The sequence below is a fragment of the Denticeps clupeoides genome, chromosome 9 (genome assembly GCF_900700375.1).
Source record: "Denticeps clupeoides chromosome 9, fDenClu1.1, whole genome shotgun sequence".
NCBI classification, from domain to species: Eukaryota; Metazoa; Chordata; class Actinopteri; order Clupeiformes; family Denticipitidae; genus Denticeps; species Denticeps clupeoides.
The window spans coordinates 18,930,924-18,954,031 of NC_041715.1; the positions used below are offsets into that span (position 1 = coordinate 18,930,924).

At 43.3% G+C, this 23,108-nt stretch overlaps 2 protein-coding genes across 23 annotated transcripts in view; one reads left to right on the top strand and one right to left on the bottom strand.

Annotated features, from left to right (window-relative positions):
* Nucleotides 1–9,106, bottom strand: part of mycbp2 (MYC binding protein 2) — a 59,516-nt gene extending 50,410 nt beyond the window's left edge. For 14 of the 15 annotated variants that reach the window (XM_028992449.1, XM_028992453.1, XM_028992445.1 and 11 more), the window contains exons 1-3: nt 8,448–9,105; nt 6,228–6,303; nt 663–878 (exon numbers count right to left, since the gene is read on the bottom strand). In XM_028992449.1, coding sequence (XP_028848282.1) covers nt 663–878; nt 6,228–6,303; nt 8,448–8,722 — 567 coding nt within the window. In that variant the 5' untranslated portion in view covers nt 8,723–9,105. Of the gene's footprint in view, nt 1–662; nt 879–6,227; nt 6,304–8,447 lie in introns of all 15 variants that reach the window. The other variant, XM_028992443.1, reaches the window with a different exon arrangement.
* Nucleotides 9,107–11,092: 1,986 nt separating this feature from the next.
* On the top strand, nt 11,093–21,785 carry scel (sciellin). Of its 8 annotated transcripts, XM_028992268.1 has the most exons (33): nt 11,093–11,801; nt 12,952–13,008; nt 13,747–13,855; nt 14,137–14,199; nt 14,369–14,461; nt 14,542–14,577; nt 14,671–14,715; nt 14,830–14,856; nt 15,908–15,961; nt 16,043–16,120; nt 16,198–16,266; nt 16,348–16,428; nt 16,522–16,608; nt 16,704–16,784; nt 16,860–16,946; nt 17,037–17,117; nt 17,258–17,338; nt 17,475–17,555; nt 17,692–17,772; nt 17,909–17,989; nt 18,126–18,206; nt 18,344–18,424; nt 18,572–18,640; nt 18,752–18,805; nt 18,891–18,935; nt 19,016–19,075; nt 20,326–20,367; nt 20,478–20,549; nt 20,642–20,713; nt 20,793–20,837; nt 20,925–21,033; nt 21,214–21,316; nt 21,400–21,785. In XM_028992268.1, exons 2-33 carry the CDS (start codon nt 12,966–12,968, stop codon nt 21,414–21,416), a joined length of 2,208 nt encoding a protein of 735 aa, XP_028848101.1. In that variant the 5' UTR covers nt 11,093–11,801; nt 12,952–12,965; the 3' UTR covers nt 21,417–21,785. The 8 variants fall into 8 exon arrangements, with proteins under 8 accessions (XP_028848101.1, XP_028848102.1, XP_028848103.1 ...); XM_028992269.1 differs by lacking the exon at nt 17,475–17,555 and having other exon boundaries at nt 11,094–11,801; XM_028992270.1 differs by lacking the exon at nt 17,258–17,338 and having other exon boundaries at nt 11,094–11,801.
* The last annotated feature ends 1,323 nt before the right edge of the window (nt 21,786–23,108 follow it).

Below are 23,108 nucleotides of genomic sequence, written 5' to 3' on the forward strand. Positions count from 1 at the left end.
AAAACTGCAATGAAACTTGGTCAATGATGAACTGTTAAAATAATTCATTAATACATCAGGAAAATATCTCATTCGTTGTGGAGAGCAAAGGGAGAGCATAGTCTTCGTACTCATACCGTATTATTATGTAATGCATATATCGGATTGGCTAAACTGCTTTCAAAGCGAGTGTACAAATACTGGAAATCTGCATATAATCATCTCAAATCAGTGGAACACAACATTGACGTGCCAAGAGGTGGGTTAATGCTGCTTAGAATGTTCCTAAGCAACCACGGTGAACTGCAAATTAATTCTTTTCACTGGAAGAATTATTAAATAACTTTTATATAATACATTTATGTACTTATTAACAGTGTTCTTCATATCAATCCTTTACACACACACACTATGCGTACACACACACTTTTCAATTCTCAAAATTTCCCATTTGTGGGACTAATAAAGGATTATCTTATGTTAATAATTTGTATACATTTCTTAAAGAATATTGTGGTTATTAAAAAAGTAAAGTGATATATAAATGACATTTGGAGACATAAATGAATTACATATTTGTGTGTGTGTGTGTGTGTGTGTGTGCGTATAACTGATTGGTTGACAGGAGCAGCCACTCTTTCTCAGGGATGGATGATGTCATCTGTGCCGACGTCCCTACTGACCTTGGGCAGCTTGACCGCCGGCTCGCGATATTCCTCCTCCTCCTCGCTGTCCGAGTCGCCGCTCTGCACCGAGTTGCGGGACGCCAGCGCCAGGGACGCCTCCTTCTGCTGCCAGTCCAAAACGCAGTGCCGCACATTGCAGTAGACGTTGAATGCAGACGGGTTGCTGTGAAGCTTGATATCCGGCACGGTGAAGGCCCCATCCAGACTCTCCGTCTGTGCAGAGGGAGACGAAGGTTACGCAGGGCCAGAGCTAGTGCTCGAGAGGGAAAGCGGCGCAGTATATACTCATTCCACATAAAGAATGAAAAAAAAAAAAAAAAAAAAAAAGTCCTGAAGCGCCAAGGTGCCACCGAGGTCCCCTTGAGCACTGCTCCCCGGGCGCCTGTCATGGCTGCCCACTGCTCACCAAGGGTGATGGTTAAAAGCAGAGGACACGTTTCGTTGTGTCACCGTGTGCTGTGCTGCAGCATTTCACAAGGACGAAAACGGTCACTACCGCAACTAGTGAGAGAAATGACCTGCTTTCCGGGTCTTTCTCTAAAGCTTAAACCAATTGAGGCCTACAAAACATTACAGCTTTGTACGTTGTTCACTGGCCGCCAGCTACCGCTCGTGGAGTATTTGCTTTCGAGTCATCGACATTAGAATGAAGCGTAGTATTCAGAATGCACGATGATCCCTGCTATGGGTTCCAGCAGCGCGCCGAAATGAGAGTTTGTGAGAATCTCCGGAATGTTGTTCAGGGCTGCTACGGAAGACGGATTCACTGCTTCTCCAATAACAATGTAGGTGCCGTAAATTCTGCCGCGTAAGCCGCTACGCTGTCAGAACTGTGGCTTTTACAACGATTCGGCTAATTTATGGAATCTTATGGGCTAATTAGCTTCTTGTCGCCAAACACATTTAACCTCGTCCTATCAGACCAATGAAATTACAATGAAAACTCACGCACACTTATTTCTTCAGATTGGCCATGTTGACCCGTCCTTCAGACCGCCATCATGGAGAAGACACGGAGAAATGCATATGGTGCCACTTTCAAGTTAAAAGCGATCAGTCTGGCTGCTGAAGAAGAAGAAGGTCGGTGCACAGGAGGATCAATGGCTTTTCCTTTTCCTGCATTTTCTCCCAAGTAGTTGCATACCTTCAGGCTGTTCAGTTCAAATATAGAAGACGAAAACTTTAGTACTGTTAAAAGAACTGTACTGAGAAAAAGTTGCGGATATGACCGGCATTTATTTCATTAAAAAAAGATATATATATTTTTTTTTTATCTGCATCTTATAGACAAGTGCAGCGTATTTATGTACAATTTAAAAAAATAAGTAGGTGTGTCCAATATATAGATGCTGTCTGGAATGCTGGCAAGACCGTATTTCTGTAAATCCTGAAAACAGACTCGACGGGCCATTATTAAACATGGCTCATATGCTGCGTCTTAGACAGTCACAATCAGACTCGAATGACACAGACTTTTTTTGATTGTTTTCTTCCTGCCTCCAGCCGGTAAGGCGCTGTGAGGAACGCAGTGTCTGAATAATCCCCTCTGATCCATAGGACTTTGACGATACGCCGTTTCACCTTAATGAACTCCAGAACTATATGAAAAAAAATAAGAGCCACCCAACCCAATCAGCACTGTGCTGAAATGACTTCTGATAGCGTGGACTATCTACTGAATGCACTTGAACTTTGGCCAAAGTGGCCCTCAGTGCAAATAAGATATGCCCCATTGTCACACGCAAAACTGTGATTAATACGCAAGCTATTACGTGGGTCTAAACCCCCTGGTTTAGTCTAATCGTTGAAAAGAGACCAACTCTCGGGCCAAATGAACTCCTCGGTCTGAACTGCTTCATCTACACAATATCTGCTGAGGCTCTCCTTGCATATTCCCTGAACCATCGACACCTCCCTTGGCGCTATGGCGCTTCCCTCATTCATCCACAGCCATTAGAAACGGAGAAAGAGTAACAAAATCAAATTTCTCGCAGTCTACTAAACCATATCAATTACAGCCAATATTACAGTAAGGAAATGGATTCTGGACCTACAGACGAGAATGACACAAATACTGGTTTTGCAGCTTCAGTGCTTTTAGATCCTTTTGTCTGGTGTATTCAAGTAAAATTACAAGCATTTTATAAATTTCAAAGGTTTTTATTGACAATTACATCAAGTTTATGCAACGTGTCAATATTTGCAGTGTTGGCCTTTCTTTTTCAAGACCTCGCCCTGGCATGCTGTCAATCAACTTCTGGGCCAAATCCTGACTGACGGAACCCATTCCTTCATAATCAGTGCTTGGAATTTGTGGGTTTTTGTTTGTCCACCAGTCTCTTGAGGACTGACCACAAGGTCTTTATTGGATTAAGGTCCGGGGAGTTTCCTGGCCATGGACCCAAAATTCCAATGTTTTGTTCCCCGAGCCACTTTGGCCTTATGGCCAAATACAGTTGGTAGATTTAGGCGCATTCTTGCCTATAAAACCCTTTTTATGTTTCCTTGCAGGTAACCATGGTTAACAGAGGAAGAACAATGATTTCAATCATCACCCTCCTTTTAAAGCGTCCGGTCTGCTATTCTAACTCTGTCAGCATGACAGAATGATCTCCAGACTTGTGCTCCTCAACACTCTCACTTGTGTTATAGAGAGGATGAATGAAATGATTTCAGCAGGTCCTTTTGTGGCAGGGCTGAAATGCAGTGGAAGTGGTTTTTTGGTATTAAATGCATTTTCATGGCAAAGAGGGACTTTGCAATTCATCTGATCGCTCTTCATAACATTCTGGAGTATATGCAAAGAAAAAAAAGCAAACTTTGTGAAAATTCTCTTCGTTTCATTCTCAAAACCTTTGGCCAAGTCTGTATATGCAAATTGAAAATTGAAAATTACATTTTGTCAGCAATATAAATTCTATGCGGTCAACAGCTTTTTTCCCCCCCGTGCTGTTACGTTTGTTCAACAGAAGTGGCAAAATGAGAGGAGGTGGCAGTCTGCAGAACATTGTGACGACTCGGCAATAGTCCATGTGGAGGAATTAGCTAGACAGGCCGCTAATGCACATCCAATTTACCCTGCACTTCCACTTACAAACTGTACAAAGCCACTCTCACAACTGTGACAAAGCTGCCGCGTAGGGCTGTGTGATACGGCATAAAATTCATGCGTCCATGGCAAAGGCGCTGCAGCAGGAGGTTGTATAATACACTTTTTACAGATACATCAGCATATAGCACCGTATACCAGACAAATATATCAATATCTGGGCTATTCTACTGAAAGTGGACTTTTGGTCACACCCATGAAGCCAGTGACATACCAGTATACCATGATGCGAGAGATTATATAAAATTTGGGAATTTTCTGTATTAGGTGTTGAGTTTACATGAAAAATATTGTCAGAAAATATTTAAATGACAATATCATCATTTTTATCATGCAGTCCCTCCAGGATTCCAAGATTTTATTTTGTGATTTCTTTTAAATCATAATGACTTTTTTTTTTTTTGCACAGGGAGCCAAAAAGGGTCGGACCGCCCCTGGTCATTTCCATGCACACTGTCATTACCCAATCACAGGACGATTGGTCCGGATTGGGTCGCTAGTAAACACGGAAGCGCTGTGTGATGGGCGGATTACTGACCGCTTGAAGGTTTGATTTATTGGGCCTCCAAATTTAAGGATCTCTGGTCATTTTAATGATATTTAAGGCATTTCAGATCTGCGTAAACCCTGCCGTGCGCTCTGTGCTCGTGTCCGAAACTAATAACTCGTGCCGAGGGTAGGCATGGTTTCGCACAGGTAACGCAACTTTGTCATTTTTGCGATTATCAAATAATCTTAATTTCTCCCGTTATATTGCATACCGTTTATACCACGCAGCTCTACTGTGGAGAAAAAGTTGCTACACCATTAACGCCTCGCGTTAGAGAACCTTATGCAGTCAGTTATAATATCTAAATAATATAATTATATCCCAAATAAAGAAATACTAAACATGTAAGCATTGTATAATATGGTAATATGGCAGAGGGCAACAACGGTACTAATGAGAGGCCAAAAGTATCCCTTCAGTTACTCAACACATCAAAAAAGGAGCTTAAGCATAGTCCAGCATTGAGCGGTACATTCGAATTCTAGCATAATTTACCGATTATGTAGCGGGATTTAAACCTGGCAATTTGTCGAATAAACCACTACACCAATCCTCCCTCACCCACCAGTTTAACCCAGAGTGATGGGTGAAACCACAGACCAACGAGTAAGAAACACATGGCCTCACCTACAGAACATTACATGCTTTCACCAGAGACGCCACGATGCACAGTACAGCACAGCAGAGTCACCCGCTGACTGAATCATGGCCTACATGGTCCTATAAAAAACCACGACAAATGCAACTGCAATAAAGACCATTTTACAATAAAATCATCAAACCCAAAACGCATTCAGCTACCGCCAGTCAGACCCAAATAACGGAACAGCCAACAGTGTTGTGGTCCTGTCAAAAAGCAGACACACCCGGCTTCACCTGCGCCGATACCAACACCCCCACCGCAGATCAAAGCCAGCGGACCAGACGTACTGTAACGCGCGCAGAGAGAGACATGTCTCTGTCTGCTGCAGTGCCGGCTCACCCTCCCTAACTGCCAGGCTCCACCCCTGTCAGCACGGGGCAAAAACAAGGGTGGAGCTGCCCATTAAAGCTGCTCGCGGCAGCGAGAGAGGCATCGGCTCGGCCGTCGGCGTGCAGCTGGTGGGGGTTTTCTGGGTGGAGGGATTAACTGCTGCATGTGCCCTTCTGCGCCACGATCGCATTAATCTCTCTTGCCCCTGCCTGCGAGCAAATGGCATTCCCAGGGGGAACAATGCTTATGGAAGACAATCCAAACACAGGCAAACTAAGCCAGGATGCGCATTTCCCACCTCCTTCCAGAGCTCTTAATGCCAGAAATCCTGTTCCCTGACAAAACTGTAGGTGCACAGAGCAGAGGAGATGGGGGATACTGTTGCTGTGGCAATAAGCAACACACAGGTTGCCAAGCAACAGCCCAGAGTGACCCGGCTACTCCCAGAATCTCCTTCATGCTTACTGGCATCCGCTAAGCCTAATTCCAATCAACATCTTCATGTTTGGGTCCATTAACGATGCCATGAGCAATATCCTAATTCACATATAGAATCTAATCATTTAGATAATGAAGCCTGCTGAACCACCGAGCGGGACAAAGACAGGTAAATCTGGATTTCACTGCCGAAAATTGCTGAAAACGTGAAGAGACAAGCACACCTCAGATGGGCTTGAGAGATGCAAGGTATATGATATATGACTACATTCAGTAAGTTACCCAACAAACCAGAGGTGCAACTGGACAAAAAGTCTACATAGTCAGGCTTGGGTTCTCATTTTGAAGACTAGCAAAAAAATTATGTTCTTGAGAATAAGATTAACAATTAACAAACAAAAAAAAACAAACAAACAAACAAAATTGAAAAGAATCCAAAAATGTAGCTTTTCCAAAGAGTACCACAGGCCAACCTGAGGGCACAACTCTTACCTTTATTCTTGTTTTGACTTTTGATTTGACTTTTTGCCTCCTTTTCAGCTTCTTCTTACTTAGGGCTTTCTTTCCTCTGAAAAATAAAAATGAGACGTGCTACATTTGAGTCTGAACTCCAGGCATAATTGGATTCCCAACATGGTGAAAACCAAAATACTAGCAAGTGTTACAAATAATCTGTCGTATCATGAGATCCTTGCCAATACACACCCCTACTATGTATGCTGTTCTGCATATGATATAACAGACCATCAAAAATATAACATTTATGCCAGCCTGGAAAGAGATCGGAAACAGACCGGTAATCAGAAGGTATTTAAAGTGTGTCACAGATCTACTATCTGACTTAAGACACACAAATATCTTGAGCTACTATCCTTTCAAAATCTGGGTCAGAAGCCCACCTCTGTACTTGAAACCTGGTAAATAAACCGAGAATGATTAACTTACTCTACAATCATGCATTGTGACTGACAAATCCCTTTGGGGGCAGAACCCCAGAGAGCCAAGAGCCACTGACTTGCAAAATCCCTTTCATGGGGATACTATGGATCGTAAGTGACAAACTTGACAGCATTGATCAGGCTGAACTATTGATGTCTGGTATTTTGGCTTTAAAATATTAACATTAATCATAATTGCATTTGATATTAATTTCTATAATGAACTGGCACTTAATGTAAAACACTGTAAGAGAGTATTTCTGTAATTCACAAGGTGTGAATTACCCACCCAATTGAAGGAGATGCTTCAGTGGAGATTTCATATGGCTTGCACGAAATCATGGCATCACAGCTATTTTACAACTATTTGAACAACAACTTTGTTGTGCACAAAAACACACACAATCACAGTTCCTTAGTGAAATGACAGCACTGGTCAATAAAATCGAAAGCGCCTCGTTGTGGGCACTTGTCGATTATAACGAGGTGACGTCAGTCTGCGTGCTGGCCGGGTTGCGCCACCACAATGTTGCCAGGTCAAGCCGAATTTTCGCGGTGATTGAATTTGTTTTTAATCGGTGGTCGAGTTAAAGGTTTTCATGTTTGCATAAAAGACAGCAAGGGATATACAGACACACCAGTTAAAACACAAGGCCACTTAATCCTGTGCCCACACATCATACCAATATCCAGATGTTTGGGCGCGTTTGAAAACAGACCTGGCAACACTGATCCTCTTAATTCTCCAGAAAACCGTATTACTGTAAAAACAATACTTGCATCAGCATGCAATAGGAATAAATAATCAAAAACATGCTACATGTGTTTACGTTCAACGGGAATTCATATTTTATTTACAATAATATTGTAAAAAAAAATTACCAAGGAAAGCTTGGAAAATATTTAAAACTAACATATTACGTTATTTCAGTATTATAGGTAATAGCCAGAAGCATGAGACTGACTTCTTTATTCGAGTGACTGTACTATTTCTTATTTTAATAGAAACGTGTGATTAAACGTGTGACTTGTTCTTGCCAACTGCTGGTCTGGTGACTGCACGTAAGAGATTAGGCTTCCTCTACTCGTGGTCAGAGGACCTGGTTAACACCAGCGTCCCCCAGCGTACTGTGCATATGGACTAGTTACACACACCGCACCACTAATCCAGCTAACTAGAAACACCCATCCCATCCCATCCGCTCGTTGACATTAGCTTCATACGCAGCGCCATTCGCGGTTGGAAGCTACCAGCTAGCATTTAGCTAGTCTAGCACCGTTTCAACTGAAACCGCGAACATTCGTTCACACTAAAGATCAACTGCGACGTTTCGAGGCCACGAAGAACGTTGTCAGCGGCCCCAAACGACGTTCTGGTCGCTATAACGAACGCAAAGCCGCCGTGTGTGTGTGGCTAAGCGTGCGGGTTAGCGACCGCTAGCCCTTAGCCATTCTGTGGCGTTCTGGCGAGCCTGTAGCGCAGAACAAGAGTCCCCGATCCGCCACAAACAGGGACCCGCCGGCCCCGTCCCTAATCACGACCCACCCGGTACAATTAAAAGACACGCGGCGGTTTTCAGTGGGTACGACGAAACGACACGGCACCCCGGAAGTTAGCAAGCAGCCGCTTAATGTGCCGCCTGTGTTGACGTTAGCAGCCAAGAGTGGGTTTGCAGTGATGCCATTTACACCCGGCCGTGTACGACGCTGCAATACATGTGGTTTTTTTTGGGGGGGAGAGCGTGTGGACTGCGGGTGTTTTCGGGGGACGTACCTGCCCTGGTTCGTCCCTTGCTCTTTGTCGGTGATCGCGCTGGTGTAGATTCTCCGGTACCGCTCCGCCAAAGCTCGCCCTGAGAGAAGGAGCTGGTACCTGCTCCGGCAGTCCGACTGAGCCGCCGACGCGGGGCAAGAACCCATGCCCGGTCCGAAGGTGGGGAAATCGGCGCCGGCTCCGGCCCCGGGGACGACCCTGACGCCCAGCCCCATAGAGGGAGACGAGGAAGACAGGATCCCTCCGGCGGCTCCCGCTGCCGCAGCAGCGCACATCAACGTTTAGGGGAACAATGCATATATTACCTCAAACGAAACGACCAGAATCGCCGGAAAGGCCGTCATTCGGGACACAACACATCCCACGAGGTCATTTGCAAGATGGGCAAAAAAGAAGAGGAAGAAGAAGAAGAAGACGCACACGGCGCTGTCGCTACGGACTAGCAGCTCCCGTTAAAGAGCGCAGAATGGAGCTAGCGCCCGCCAGCCCGGTGCGACTGCCAAATGGGTCCATTCCTCCGGGTTTACTCCGCGTTTATCCTACTCTCCCCGTCGCGTCGTCCTCTCGCGTGTTTTTTCTTTTTCCCCTCCGTGACCCGGGACGGGCAGCACGCTCAGCCGCGCTGCCATCTTAGCTTCATCATCATCATCATCATCCTCCTCCTCCTCCTCCTCCCCCCGTTCGCGCCGCTGTCATGCACGCCGGGACGCAGCCCGCCCGAGCAGCCGCGCTAATGCCTTTTATTCCAAGCCGTTCCCAGACACTCGATTATTTACATTTTTCTTTTCTCTCTTCAGCTGACGTGTGATATTCGCGTGATCTGTGACACGTCGCACGACCCACTCAGCGATTTTAAATGAAACCATATCTTGCGTGTATGTATGATGCATACATGTATTTGTCTATAATACCTTGCCAGATCTTAAGGATCAGTTTTTTTAAATCGATGCATACTCCCCTCCACATAATGTCTTTCTTAGTAATCGCAGTCATTTCGAGGCAATTAATAGCAATGTGATACTTTGGGTGTCCGGCTGTGGCTTAGAATGCAACTTCAGTCAGAAGGTCGGGACCTCTAAGAAAGACCAAGAGCGACTGATCTGCATCGGTCTACACTGAAGTGGGCCGAAGAGGCTGAAAGGCAAAATCTACTCCAAAAAATGATGTGAATACCATTTAGCATTCTAATTATTTTTGCCTTGCCTTGTGACTAACCAACGCAAGTGCCATGGCAACCATGACCAATGAACTAAACAATGGCATGGATGCGTGGAAATTCACTGCATCTTGTTTTAATGTTTCTTTAGGAGAATCGGTCAGAGCAACTAACTTTGTAAATCATAAACGGTAAATACATTGTATAGATATAGATACAAACATCAAAACCTGGTACGAGTCTCCGGTGACAACGTAGCTACGTTAAGTTGAGTTCTGTTGTGGTTTTTGTTAAGGGGGGGTAATAATGCCTCAGCTCTGCGTATGAAGATGTAGAAGCTCGGTTCTAGTAAAACCAGTCTGATGACTCCACAAATACTGCTGATGTTGACACTCCCCGGCCTCCTCCGCCGGGCTTGGGCCGCGCCAGCAGTGGTGCGGACTAATTGACCCTCGTTGGCTCCAGTGCCTCCGTAGAAATGGTAGTGAACTGAGGGGACACTTACAACGGCCTTACACAAGCGCCAAAGTAGGTGTGAAATCACCACGTCGCACAGCATCAGAGGTGGTGATGGATATCACCGCGTGCCTTGGTAAATGGAGGGGTTGCGTTACCATGGCACCCAGAAAATCTGACTCAAACCCTCATCCTTAAACACAGCGCACACCATTTTGCAGGATTTGCTAATCCGTTTAACAACACATTGTGACGCGTTACAGTTCTCACAATTAAACAGACATAAATGGTTTGTTCATTAGAATTCACACTGACTTCTTGAAAGATATATTTTGTTTTGAATTCATTTTGTAATTTGTCATTGTCTGTTGATTTTTTTTATTACATTTGCTGTAATCCAGACAGATTCTTGGCGGGGTGATGTGAAAAATCAGATTTTTTGCTGTTTTAAATCAGCTGACTGGTGTTATTGCGCCATCTTGAGGAATTCTGGAGAACAGGTTAAGCAGCGTTGAAAAAAATGAAATCACACCATGTGGTTATTATTAAGGAAATCACTATAATAATATTTATAGTAATATTTCATTATATGTTTTGTGGGCATGTATAGGGAATCATTAATCCGACATACACATCTTCTTGTTTTTCAGATGACAGAGCTAATCATTTGAGTGCCTTACATTCTTTTACTGTTGTCTGTGGTTGTCTTATTAGAGGGTGTGTGAGTGAGAGGCGTTGTCCAAACCAGTAAGAATGTGATGCTCATCATGTATTGTGGATGATAACATTTATCAAACGCCCTTATCCAGAGTAGTGACAGGGACAGTCCCCCCCTGGAGACACTAAGGGTTAAGTGTCTTGCTCATTTACATTTACATTTACAGCATTTATGAGAGGCCCTTATCCAGAGCGACTTACAATCAGTAGTTACAGGGACAGTCCTCCCTGGAGCAACTTAGGGTTAAGTGTCTTGCTCAGGGACACAATGTTAGTGGGGGTTGAACCTGGGGTTGAACCTGGGACTTTGTGGTCCTCTGCTTGTGTTAACCACTAGGCTCCTACTAGACTGCAGGCCAGATGTATGAGCATGTTTAAAAATGGCATGTATTTTGACAAATTTTAAATTGCGCTTGAAAGTCAGTTTTGTTTTGTATTTCATATGCTACATTGTATTCAGATTTTGAAAGAGCAGCCCATTTATTTATTATATTTTAATATGAAGCTAGGCTGAACTTCTGGTCTGTATGCAAATTGTTCAGGATCAGCACAGTAGCCCGTCTCGTCCCCAAGGGTGACAGTCATAATTAATACCACTCATAGATCTGAAAACATAAAACGCTTAAACTTCATCTGACGAATAAATAACCACTGTAATAGTGGAAAGTGAACTAAAAGTGTCATTTCCACACCAAGCACGTACTGCCCCAGACTGACGCCTACAAGAGGACAAATTGGGTTTAATGTATGTCCCTGATACATTGCGTAGGTGAGTAAGGTACAAAGGCTGCCGTAAATTAAAATACCAATCAACATCAGTCTGCCCACCAGTGACTGATACGTTCACAAGCTCACAGTTCAGGCCCAAGGCGTGGACAGGTGCACAGTCCTAAACCACACCTTCACCCAGGCTCGCGTCCCCACCCAGCAGCACAGCTCGTGTAGAAAAGATAGCACGCTGCTTCGCCGGTGCTCTCACCAGCTCTTTTACTACTCTGTCCTTGTTGAAACTTTGGACCTCTGAGGTATGTATCCATTTCAGCTCATAAGCTTCTGCTTGCTTTGCAATAATTTAAATGGCAACCCTTACACGCTTTAAAGACGAACACATATTTACATGTTTGTACTGAGGAGAAGAGCACTGTTCTATTCTTAGGCGCTTTGTGACAGTGTACAATGTATGAATCACTCTGCCTGTTACTATAAGCCCATAATAACTAGCTGATCTGACTTTATTCAGAAGAAAATGTCTGTTGGTCGGATGGAAATTGATAGAGCTGAAGGTATGGAATTATATAGATGTGTCTGTTACCAAAATGCAGACATATATTGTCAATATATGTACAGAAACACTATATATATATATATACACACACACACACACGCATACAGACCTAATTGATATATCTATATATGACACTATATCTATATCATTCCATACCTTCAGCTCTATCATACGTGGTATTGATATGTTGGCACCATATATATCTTTCTGGCAGTTCTTGCCGGCAATGTCGCACGTCTAAACTTGGCCACCCGCATGCCAACTATGCAGCGTTTGTTTAATTAAAGTCAGATAGTGAACACCTAAGGCTTCTTATCAGACATATTTTGGTCAGTGAGCTGAATTCCATATTGATAAAAATCCAGTTCAGGAAATGGTTTGCGATTTCTGCGTCGGAGCTCCGGTGTACCAGAAAGTAACAACCACGTTAGCAAACGTTTTGTGCCCTTTTGGGTACCATTTTGTCATGTACGTTGTCCTTGTTCTTCAGCTGTGTTTGCATATGTCTTCGTTGAAATGGCCGTTCATCACAGTGCATGTGAAGAAGCCTGATACTGTATTTAGCGGTTGAGTGTATGAAGAAGGTGTGGCGTCCGAAAGATCGAGACAGACAGGTTTGGGGTGTGGCTAATGAACATGAGTTTAATGTGTGTAGCCGGAGGGCACCAGGGGGAGACATGCTATTAAATGCTGTCCAAAGATCAATCAGTGAGAGGTTGGAATGTACATGAGGAAAGTCGTGACGGGGCGTGGTGCGTCTGGCTTTCTGCCCTCCTGTCACCAACTGTCACCAAAATACCAAAACCATCTGGTGGAGGAGAGGCAGTTAATGACACGGAGTTAGAGCCTTGTAACTTTAATAATCTTTGTTCATCCTATTTCTGTTTCAGACCCAGCCTAAACCATGTCCTTCACGTTTAACAGAAGGTCTTACTCTTCACTAAGCGGTAAGGTGGCCTTTTTCAGAGCCATCTAGGCTCCAGCCAATGGCTGCACAGTGGCGCGGCAGTTAGCGACATTGTCTCACACCTCCAAGGTTGTCGAGCTCTCCCCGTGTTGTTGCGGGTTTTCTCTGGGTTCTCCAGTTTCCTCCAATCGCCCATAATGCAATTAGAATTGTTGATATGTTGGACATATTTTTCGGACGAACCTTGACGCAGGGCTCACTTTGCGGAAGTTCAGCTTTTTGCCAGTCAATGAGTAGAGCAGGAACCACATGACCCGCATGTTCCATTGTTTAAAATGGGAGCCATGTTAAATATTGATTTGTTTGCGGTAACGTACCTTGGATTCCGGATAAGTGAATAACTGCAGTGAAGCATTTCCAGGGTTTAAGTAACAGGGCCATAAATATACAATAATACAGTGCCAGTAATATTGGTAAAGTGGGACAGTGTGTCATCTGTGCTTGTATATTTTAATTTAGTAAAAGACAAGCACAAAGATTAATGTTACATCCCACTTCCCGAAATCACATCAAACTGTGCTTGGAATTGACAACAATAATGAAAAGTGTTGAGAGTGAATCCACGATTCCTAAAATTTAAGGAATTGGGGTTTGTCTTTGACTCCTCGTTACTCAGTGCTGTAATAACAGCACCAAAACACGAGTATTTTCATTTGTGATCTGTGTGGTATGATTAATATTTCTATTGTTTTTCTTCTTTACTGTGTTTTAACTGCAGTTCTAGACACCGGCACCACGAAGGCCACCGAGGAAAGCAAGAAGAAGTCCTCTCTGTTGAAGGACAACAGTTGGATCAAGAAAGACGCGAACAGCGGGGACGTCGTCGAGTGAGTTGGACCCGGCCGCGCCACACCCACCATCATTCCCACAGACCAAAAAAAAAAAAAAAGCACACCCCAGAACTTCACCTTTACCGCAGCGGCGCTCGTGACATTTGTCACGAATTCTTGAAGGTTTGCCAGGTTTCTGAGGAACCGGCAGGCTGGGAGATTAGTTCTCCACCGTGGCGTTCTACACGAGATGACAGGCTCATTTGCATTCGCGACTTTGTGTTTTCATACGCTGCTGGGTGGGGCACTAATGTGATTCCTGCTTCATTCTTCTCCAGCCGTGACGTCAACTATGGCAGATCAGTTCTGACACGGTTCAGGTCGAGTGGCAACCTGATCAGGTACCGAACTTTGAATCGATCCAAGGGCGCAGCTTCATGCAAATTCACCCAACAGATTTCCCTTCTTCTCAAGAACTACAATAAAACACTATTATTTTGTGGTTTAATGTGTTACCTGACCTGGTGCATGGTCAGTGGTCTAACGGGTCATCTGAACTGTTCAATGCAGCCCGACCGAGACAGGCAGCACCTTCACAACACCCACAACCTCCACCACGCTTAACAACAAGAGCAACACTTCTGTGAAAGCTCTCACTGGGCGGTAAGCCACCAGCAAGCACAAATGGGTTTGAATTATTGTTCGAATTAGTATGGATTTGAGCGCCTGCGCTCTTTCTGCAGATTCAGTGCGAGCCAAGATGAACTGCATAAAAGCAGGTTGGTTCTACACATACATAAATGTACACCTTGCCAGGCTTATATCTTTACTGCGGTGTGATTTCACACAAAAACTCCCTTCCCTTCCCACAGCACCCTCCCAGCCAACTTCAGGAGGAGCACATCTTCCATTAAAAGGTCCGTTTTATTTTAACGCGTATAATGAGTGTTAAGGTGCATAATTTAAGATGCATCTTCATTAATGTCAAATATCTGAATGCCTGTGTGTCTTTTTTTTTTTTTTTTTTGCAGTGCAACCTCTTTCGAAGAGCCAAAACTGTAAGTTCTGAAATGGTCAAATGCTTCATGAATATACAGTACAGGCCAAAGGTTTGGACACACCTTCTCATTCAATGACCATTTACATTGGTAGATTCTCACTGAAGGCATCAAAACTATGAATGAACACATGTGGAGTTATGTACTTAACAAAAAAAGGTGAAATAACTGAAAACATGTTTTATATTCTAGTTTCTTTGCTCTGATTACTGCTTTGCACTCTTGGCATTCTCTCAATGAGCTTCAAGAGGTCGTCACCTGAAATGCTTTTCCAACAGTCTTGAAGGAGTTCCAAGAGGTGTTGGCCCCTTTGCCTTCACTCTGCGGTCCAGCTCACCGCCATTATGCAGGGTAGTGGTAGCCTAGTGGTTAAGGAAGCGGCCCCGTAATCAGAAGGTTGCCGGTTCGAATTCTGACCCGCCAAGGTGCCACTGAGGTGCTACTGAGCAAAGCACCGTCCCCACACACTGCTCCCCGGGCGCCTCTCATGGCTGCCCACTGTTCACTAAGGGTGATGGGTTAAATGCAAAGGACAAATTTCACTGTGTGCACCGAGTGCTGTGCTGCTGTGTATCAAATGTGACAATCACTTCACTTTTTTTTTTTTTTTTAAACCATCTCGATTGGGTTCAGGTCCGGTGACTTTTTGTTAAGTACATAACTCCACATGTGTTCATTCATAGTTTTGATGCCTTCAGTGAGAATCTACCAACGTAAATGGTCATGAAAATAAAGACAACGCATTGAATGAGAAGGTGTGTCCAAACGTTTGACCTGTACTGTATGTTCCATATATATATTGTCCTTTTTGGCTTTGAAACGTTGATTCAAATCAGTGACTGCTATTGTCTGTCTGGGTTAACTAGCACGTTTTTTTAGTGACATTCATGTAGGTCTGCACATATTACCACTCGTTATTACAGCAAGACAAAGTTAAAACAACACAGAGAGACAAACCGAGTACAAATATTCAAACAATGACACTCCCAGGACATGCCAAGGTCTTTAGAACTTCTCTGCATTGATCATTGCTGCTGTTTCGTTGTCTTAGTGTCACAACCGGCAGACATGTCAAAAGCGCAGAGACCACCGTGGCCACAAGCAGGTAAGGACTACCCTGTATGAGAGTTAATTCTGCTGGGGGGTAAGTCACCAAAACGGCTCATTTTTATTGGACTTCTTTTAGTGTCACCACTGTGAAAACCCCCACCAAAACCGAAGTTTACTCCGAACAGATCCTGACAGACGTAAAGACTCCCAAAGAGTAAGATCTGCTGAAAGAGATTCTAAAAATGATCCATTACAAAAAAAAATCCTATAATGTAATTTGATGGTTTTTAGGTCTGTTGTTCTGAAATCTCCCACAAAAACAAACATTATTTCTGAGAAGGTGGCGAAGACGTCTAAAGAGTGAGAACGACTGAGTTTCTCCAGTTTTTATAGAAATTGTTCTCAAAACAGCTCTGTCTGATAGATTTTATTTGCTTTTAGGTCAACTGTAGTGAAGTCTCCCACAAAGGTGGAAATTATCTCTGAGAAAGTGGTTTCAGATGTGAGGTCTTCTCCCAGAGAGTAAGAGAGCAAGCAATCATAAGTATAACCATCATCGTTCATCATTATTGTCATCGTGTTTTTTATTCCATTATTTAATTGAACTGCTTTTAGGTCTATTGTTGTGAAATCCCCCTCCAAAACAGAGATTATTATTTCTGAGAAGGTGGTGAAGACTTCGAATGGGAAGACTTCTAAGGAGTGAGATTGAATGAGTCTCTTCAGTCAGTTTAGAGAAATTGACAACAGCTCCGTCTGACTGCAAATAACCAGAGAATTTCTTTACTTGCTTTTAGGTCAGCTGTGGTGAAGTCCCCCACAAAAGTGGAAATTATTTCTGAGAAAGTGGTTTCAGATGTGAAGACATCTCCCAGAGAGTAAGCATTTTAAGCGATCATAAGACTAATCATCATCATAGTGTTAAATTCGTTATTTCACTTCATTCTTTTCAGGTCTAATGTTGTGAAATCCCTCACAAAAACAGAGATTATTTCTGAGAAAGTGGTGAAGACTTCAGATGTAAAAGTTGTTCCAAAAGAGTAAGGATTTTTTGGAACATTTGTTCAGCTGTGATGAGTTTCGATTGTTAATAACCATATATGAAAAAAATGTATTGTTGTGCTTTTTAGGACATTTTTAGTGAAGTCTCCAACAAAAACTGAGATTATTTCTGAGAAGGTGGTGTCTGAGGTGAAGACTTCTCCCAAAGAGTAAGAATAAAATATCATAATATAACAATATACATTTTTTAAAAGTTGCTTCTTAAGTTCAATTCAGTTTGATTCTATCTGAATCTCTTCTTTTTGAGGAATAGCTGATAATCACCATTGTTGCTGACTTGATTTTTAAGGACTATTGTCATGAAGTCTCCAACAAAAGTGGAGATCATTTCTGAGAAGGTGGTGTCAGAGGTGAAGACGTCTCCAAAAGAGTAAGAATAAAATATTATAAAATATCTACATTATAGAATATTTAACTTGTTTAGTTAATTTCAGGTTTATTTCTATTGAATCTCTTCTTTTTGATAAATAGCCAATAATCACCTCTGCTGCTGACTTGATTTTTAGGACTATTGTCATGAAGTCTCCAACAAACGTGGAGATCATTTCTGAGAAGGTGGTGACAGAGGTGAAGACGTCTCCAAAAGAGTAAGAATAAAATATTATAAAATATCTACATTATAGAATATTTAACTTGTTTAGTTAATTTCAGGTTTATTTCTATTGAATCTCTTCTTTTTGATAAATAGCCGATAATCACTTCTGCTGCTGACTTGATTTTTAGGACTATTGTCATGAAGTCTCCAACAAAAGTGGAGATCATTTCTGAGAAGGTGGTGTCAGAGGTGAAGACGTCTCCAAAAGAGTAAGAATAAAATATTATAAAATATCTACATTATAGAATATTTAACTTGTTTAGTTAATTTCAGGTTTATTTCTATTGAATCTCTTCTTTTTGATAAATAGCCAATAATCACCTCTGCTGCTGACTTGATTTTTAGGACTATTCTCATGAAGTCTCCAACAAAAGTGGAGATTATTTCTGAGAAGGTGGTGTCAGAGGTGAAGACGTCTCCAAAAGAGTAAGAATAAAATATTATAAAATATCTATATTATATAATATTTAACTTGTTTAGTTAATTTCAGGTTTATTTCTATTGAATCTCTTCTTTTTGATAAATAGCCGATAATCACTTCTGCTGCTGACTTGATTTTTAGGACTATTGTCAAGAAGTCTCCAACAAAAGTGGAGATTATTTCTGAGAAGGTGGTGTCAGAGGTGAAGACGTCTCCAAAAGAGTAAGACTGAAATACTCGATCATAACATCATTATAACAAATTCAAGTTTTGTGGTCCATTTCAGGTTAATTTCAATTGGAATAGTTTTTTTAAAAAAAGCCTATAATCACCTCTATTGCTGCTATTGTTTTTTTTAGGACTGTAGTCATTAAATCTCCAACAAAGATGGAGATTATTTCTGAGAAGGTGGTGTCAAACGTGAAGATGTCTCCACATGAGTAAATATGTATTTTATTCTCACGCTGTATATTAAGTAGCTTGTAAGGAGAGGCACTGCAGGACTGGTTTCCCTCATTCCTGCGATAATTATTTGTTCAGGGCGCAGGCCCTGCGGCTGTAAATCGCATCCACGCTGTCTTTTACAGAACCACCAATAAACTGACGTCCAAGAGCTTAAGAGCAGTGGATGCAGTGGATGGACCACCTACTGAAGGGTACAAAGTTATATTTCTACACATGAACTGAATAAACTCTTCAGTGAACAGTGTTTGCATTGCGCATACCACCAAACACCCAGAGAGAAACTGTTGAAAATGTGTTTGTAGTGTCCCCAAAACGGAAGTAGTCACGCTGAGGACCTCCAAAGAAATCTCCAACATGTGAGGGGCGACTCTTATACACACACTGTTCAATGAAAGAATTATATTTTTGAGTAAATTCATTGTGACACAACATAATTTGCAGAGGAGAGTCTAAGGACGTTTCGTCTCCAACCAGGACCACCACAAGGTAAGTGCGGTTTTAAACTACACCATGTAGGCCACAGCAAACAAACCGTCCCGACACAAACCAACTTGTCCCACTTACAGCCGCAGCAGTGATGCTCCAGTTTCCAGGGCTGTGTCCTCATCCATCTCTACTACGTCCAGGTAGGCATTTTCTGCAGTAAAATCCAAGCTCTCACCAGGTTTCATATTTCTACATCACTCTTCAAAGCTGGGATAACATGGATCATGGAGTCCATGCAGTTTGGATGCACATGGCCAACTTTATGTTCAAACCTTTAATGCTAATAATTATTCAATATTAACATTTTCCATTTTTTATATATATATATATATATATATATATATATATATATATATATATATATATATATATATATATATATATATATATATATATATATATATATATATATATATTTTTTTTTTTTTTTTTTTTTTTTTTTTTTTTTTTTTTTTTTTTTTTTTTTTTTTTTTTTTACACTTTTGCATACCATGATTGCATTTTTACTTGTTAAACTCTACACACCCCTCACATGCACTCTTCACCCTCCTACCATCCGGAAAAACACCGAAGCATTCGGACCCTCACTGCCAGGCTCTGCAACAGCTTCATCCCACAAGCTATCAGACACCCACACACACACTAGCTCTGTTATGTTGTATGATTATCTATATGTAATATCATCTACTAATGTACTGTTCCATTTTGCACAGCAATATTTGCCATATTTTACTTGGCACATCAATTTATTATTCATGTCAACTGTTTAGTGCTGTCTGTCTCATTGTTGTGTACAGGTTTTTTTGGTAAAAGTTGCTCTCGCACTGCCTGTGACTGCCTGCTTGCACCTTATGTAGCCCCGTAAACTTCGTTTAATTGTTCAAATGTCACATGCAGCTCCAGGTCCCACTACGTACTGTATAACACGTATACAGCTCCAGGTCCCACTACGTACTGTATAACACGTATACAGCTCCAGGTTACACTACGTACTGTATAACACGTATACAGCTCCAGGTCCCACTACGTACTGTATAACACGTATACAGCTCCAGGTCCCACTACGTACTGTATAACACGTATACAGCTCCAGGTCCCACTACGTACTGTATAACACGTATACAGCTCCAGGTCCCACTACGTACTGTATAACACGTATACAGCTCCAGGTTACACTACGTACTGTATAACACGTATACAGCTCCAGGTCCCACTACGTACTGTATAACACGTATACAGCTCCAGGTCCCACTACGTACTGTATAACACGTATACAGCTCCAGGTTACACTACGTACTGTATAACACGTATACAGCTGAAATGACGATGAAGCTCAACTTCGACTGCGGATGCTTATGAAATGATTTCTTGATTTTGCTCTTCTTCACAGTACTACAGCGATCACTCCCATTACAGCCACACCCGACAGCAAGTATGCTTCAGCATAATTCTTCTCATTTCTGAGCGACGTTGCCAATCACGGAGGCTTTTTTTTGCCACTCATGAGAGGAATTATTAACCTTTTACTTTTTTTGCGGCCAGACAAAGCCGAGGTGAGAAAACCAGTGTATCCAGTTGCGGCGTGTACACCGGATCACCAGGCGCGGGGAGCAGGTACGAGGCGCTCATATAGCTCCGACTGAGAGCTGCTGAGCAGAGCAGACGACTGCTGGCGTTTAACTCATGGAGTACTATTACCGACGCAGGTCCGAGGACTACCTGTCCAGCGCCGTCACCACAAAATCCACCAACGGCTACTACTCCTCACCTGATGCCAGGTAAGAGGTTTCAGTGCTCCAGGCGGCATGCATTGCTGCACGCCGCCATTTTAAAAAACCATTTTTATTCTGTCTTCAGCTACACCGCAACTTCCTACAAGACGGTGTACACCACACCTGAGAGGTTTGCACAGCCTGCACGCACTCACCTACTAACCAGTCCGTACCCCACACGTGCCTAAACGCAAAATGCATCAATCGTCCCGACCAGGATCATCCATGAGACGGACCTGTGCAACTACTGCCGCAGGCCGCTGGACACCGACGTCCGGATGGTGATGGAGGACATGAACATCAACTGTCACGCTTCTTGTCTGAAGGTTGCACTTCCGCTGTCAATGCGTTTAAACGTGAACATGTGGCACTCGTCCGCGTGTCATCTAATCGAGTTTCATTTATAGAGCACAGGATGGCACCGGCCGAAGTGCTAAAACGATAAAAGCACAAAAGGCGGGCAGGTTTGCCAGGGGAAGCGTGAAGTAATGAATTGTGTCTTGCAGTGTGAGGTCTGCAGCGCCTCTCTCGGGCACCTGAGAGCGGGGGAGAGCATGTGGGTGTACCGGCGCACCCTGCACTGTGAGAGGTGCTTCGGCGTCAGCAGAGGTACGATTCTACTTCACTCCCAGGCCACGGGGCCCTTCTCGGTGCCGGCGCCAAGCAGCTCATTCGCGCCCTTCTGTTTGCAGAGAAGTGGCGTCACTGAGCCATGATGGAGACCAAATGTGAAGGAAGCATGTCCCGACGCACTGGACATGCATACCAGCACGGAGCGTGGATAATTATTATTTCATGTCAGCATCATGTCCACTGTAGGATTTACGTGTCTGAAATATTTTTCTCTATTCTTATTCTATAATATATATAGAATATATTCTATATTCTTGAAAGGGTTTCTTTCAGTATAATAAACTTACATCCAGCTATGACTAAACTAAATAATGTAAATTGTGTTTGCATATGCACATAGGTTTTTACCACTTATATATATATTCTACCACTGTAAAATGTTTATTCTGAATAAACATGTTAAACATGCTTCGGTCAACAAATTAAAAAAAGGTTCACTGTGAAAGTTTATGCTTGTTCTTTTTTGCAGACAGCACATACAAATACGAATAAAATAGAACTTGTCTATTACTATATATGAATCAAAAGATAGCTGCAAACATGTAGAGAGGAACTTTGCCTACAACTTCCGTTTTAGTCTTGAGTTCCAATGGAATTCTGCGTACGTTAACACACAAATTTCACTTTAAAAACTTCCTCCAATTTAAAAAAAATCCTTTTCAACGATCTCAGCAGAGCTGAGAAACGCTGCACTGATGCAGTGCATCAGTATACAGTGCATCAGCAGATGAGGGTTCGACGTCATTATTTCTCTTTTTTTTTCTTTTCTTGTCTGTGAAGATTCTCAGTCATCCAGCTGAATTTGTCTGAAAGTTGAGTCCTGGCGAGACGGTTCATTCTGCATCCACAGAACTTTGTGGACGTCTCTACTTTCAAGAAAGAGAGTTCAGACTGTCAGACACATTTTTTATTTTTGTCTGTTACAGCATCAAGTACTTTTAATGCGAAAAAAACAAGAAGATTTTTCTATACACGTCTAAATCTTTGGAGCTGGGGTGTGAATTGGTGGTTAGAATGCAGAGTGAAGATGAGCTCCTGCACCGTTACTGGGATCCAGTGCGGTGTTGTGTTTTGAACTGGAGGAGACAGGCAGGCGTGCAGACAGACAGCACGCAGGCGGGCAGACAGACAGCACGCAGGCGGGCAGACAGACAGCACGGAGGCGGGCAGACAGACAGCACGGAGGCGTGCAGACAGACAGCACGCAGGCGGGCAGACAGACAGCAAGCAGGCAGACAGACAGCACGCAGGCGGGCAGACAGACAGCACGCAGGCAGACAGACAGCAAGCAGGCAGACAGACAGCAAGCAGGCGGGCAGACAGACAGCAAGCAGGCAGACAGACAGCACGCAGGCGGGCAGAGAGCAAGCAGGCGTGCAGACAGACAGCAAGCAGGCGGGCAGACAGCAAGCAGGCAGACAGACAGCAAGCAAGCAGGCAGACAGACAGCACGCAGGCGGGCAGAGAGCAAGCAGGCGTGCAGACAGACAGCAAGCAGGCAGACAGACAGCACGCAGGCGGGCAGAGAGCAAGCAGGCGGGCAGACAGCACGCAGGCAGACAGACAGCAAGCAAGCAGGCAGACAGACAGCACGCAGGCAGACAGACAGCAAGCAAGCAGGCAGACAGACAGCAAGCAGGCAGACAGACAGCAAGCAAGCAGGCAGACAGACAGCAAGCAGGCGGGCAGACAGACAGCACGGAGGCGGGCAGACAGCAAGCAGGCGGGCAGACAGACAGCACGGAGGCGGGCAGACAGCAAGCAGGCG

What these genes read in the sequence shown, in the direction of transcription:
- scel (XM_028992268.1), top strand. Translation starts at nt 12,966, where the DNA reads ATGTCCTTCACGTTTAACAGAAGGTCTTACTCTTCACTAAGCG. An exon ending in TCTTTCGAAGAGCCAAAACT is followed by an intron (nt 14,857 to 15,907) that starts GTAAGTTCTGAA and finishes TCGTTGTCTTAG; the next exon opens with TGTCACAACCGGCAGACATG. An exon ending in TCCATCTCTACTACGTCCAG is followed by an intron (nt 19,076 to 20,325) that starts GTAGGCATTTTC and finishes TCTTCTTCACAG; the next exon opens with TACTACAGCGATCACTCCCA.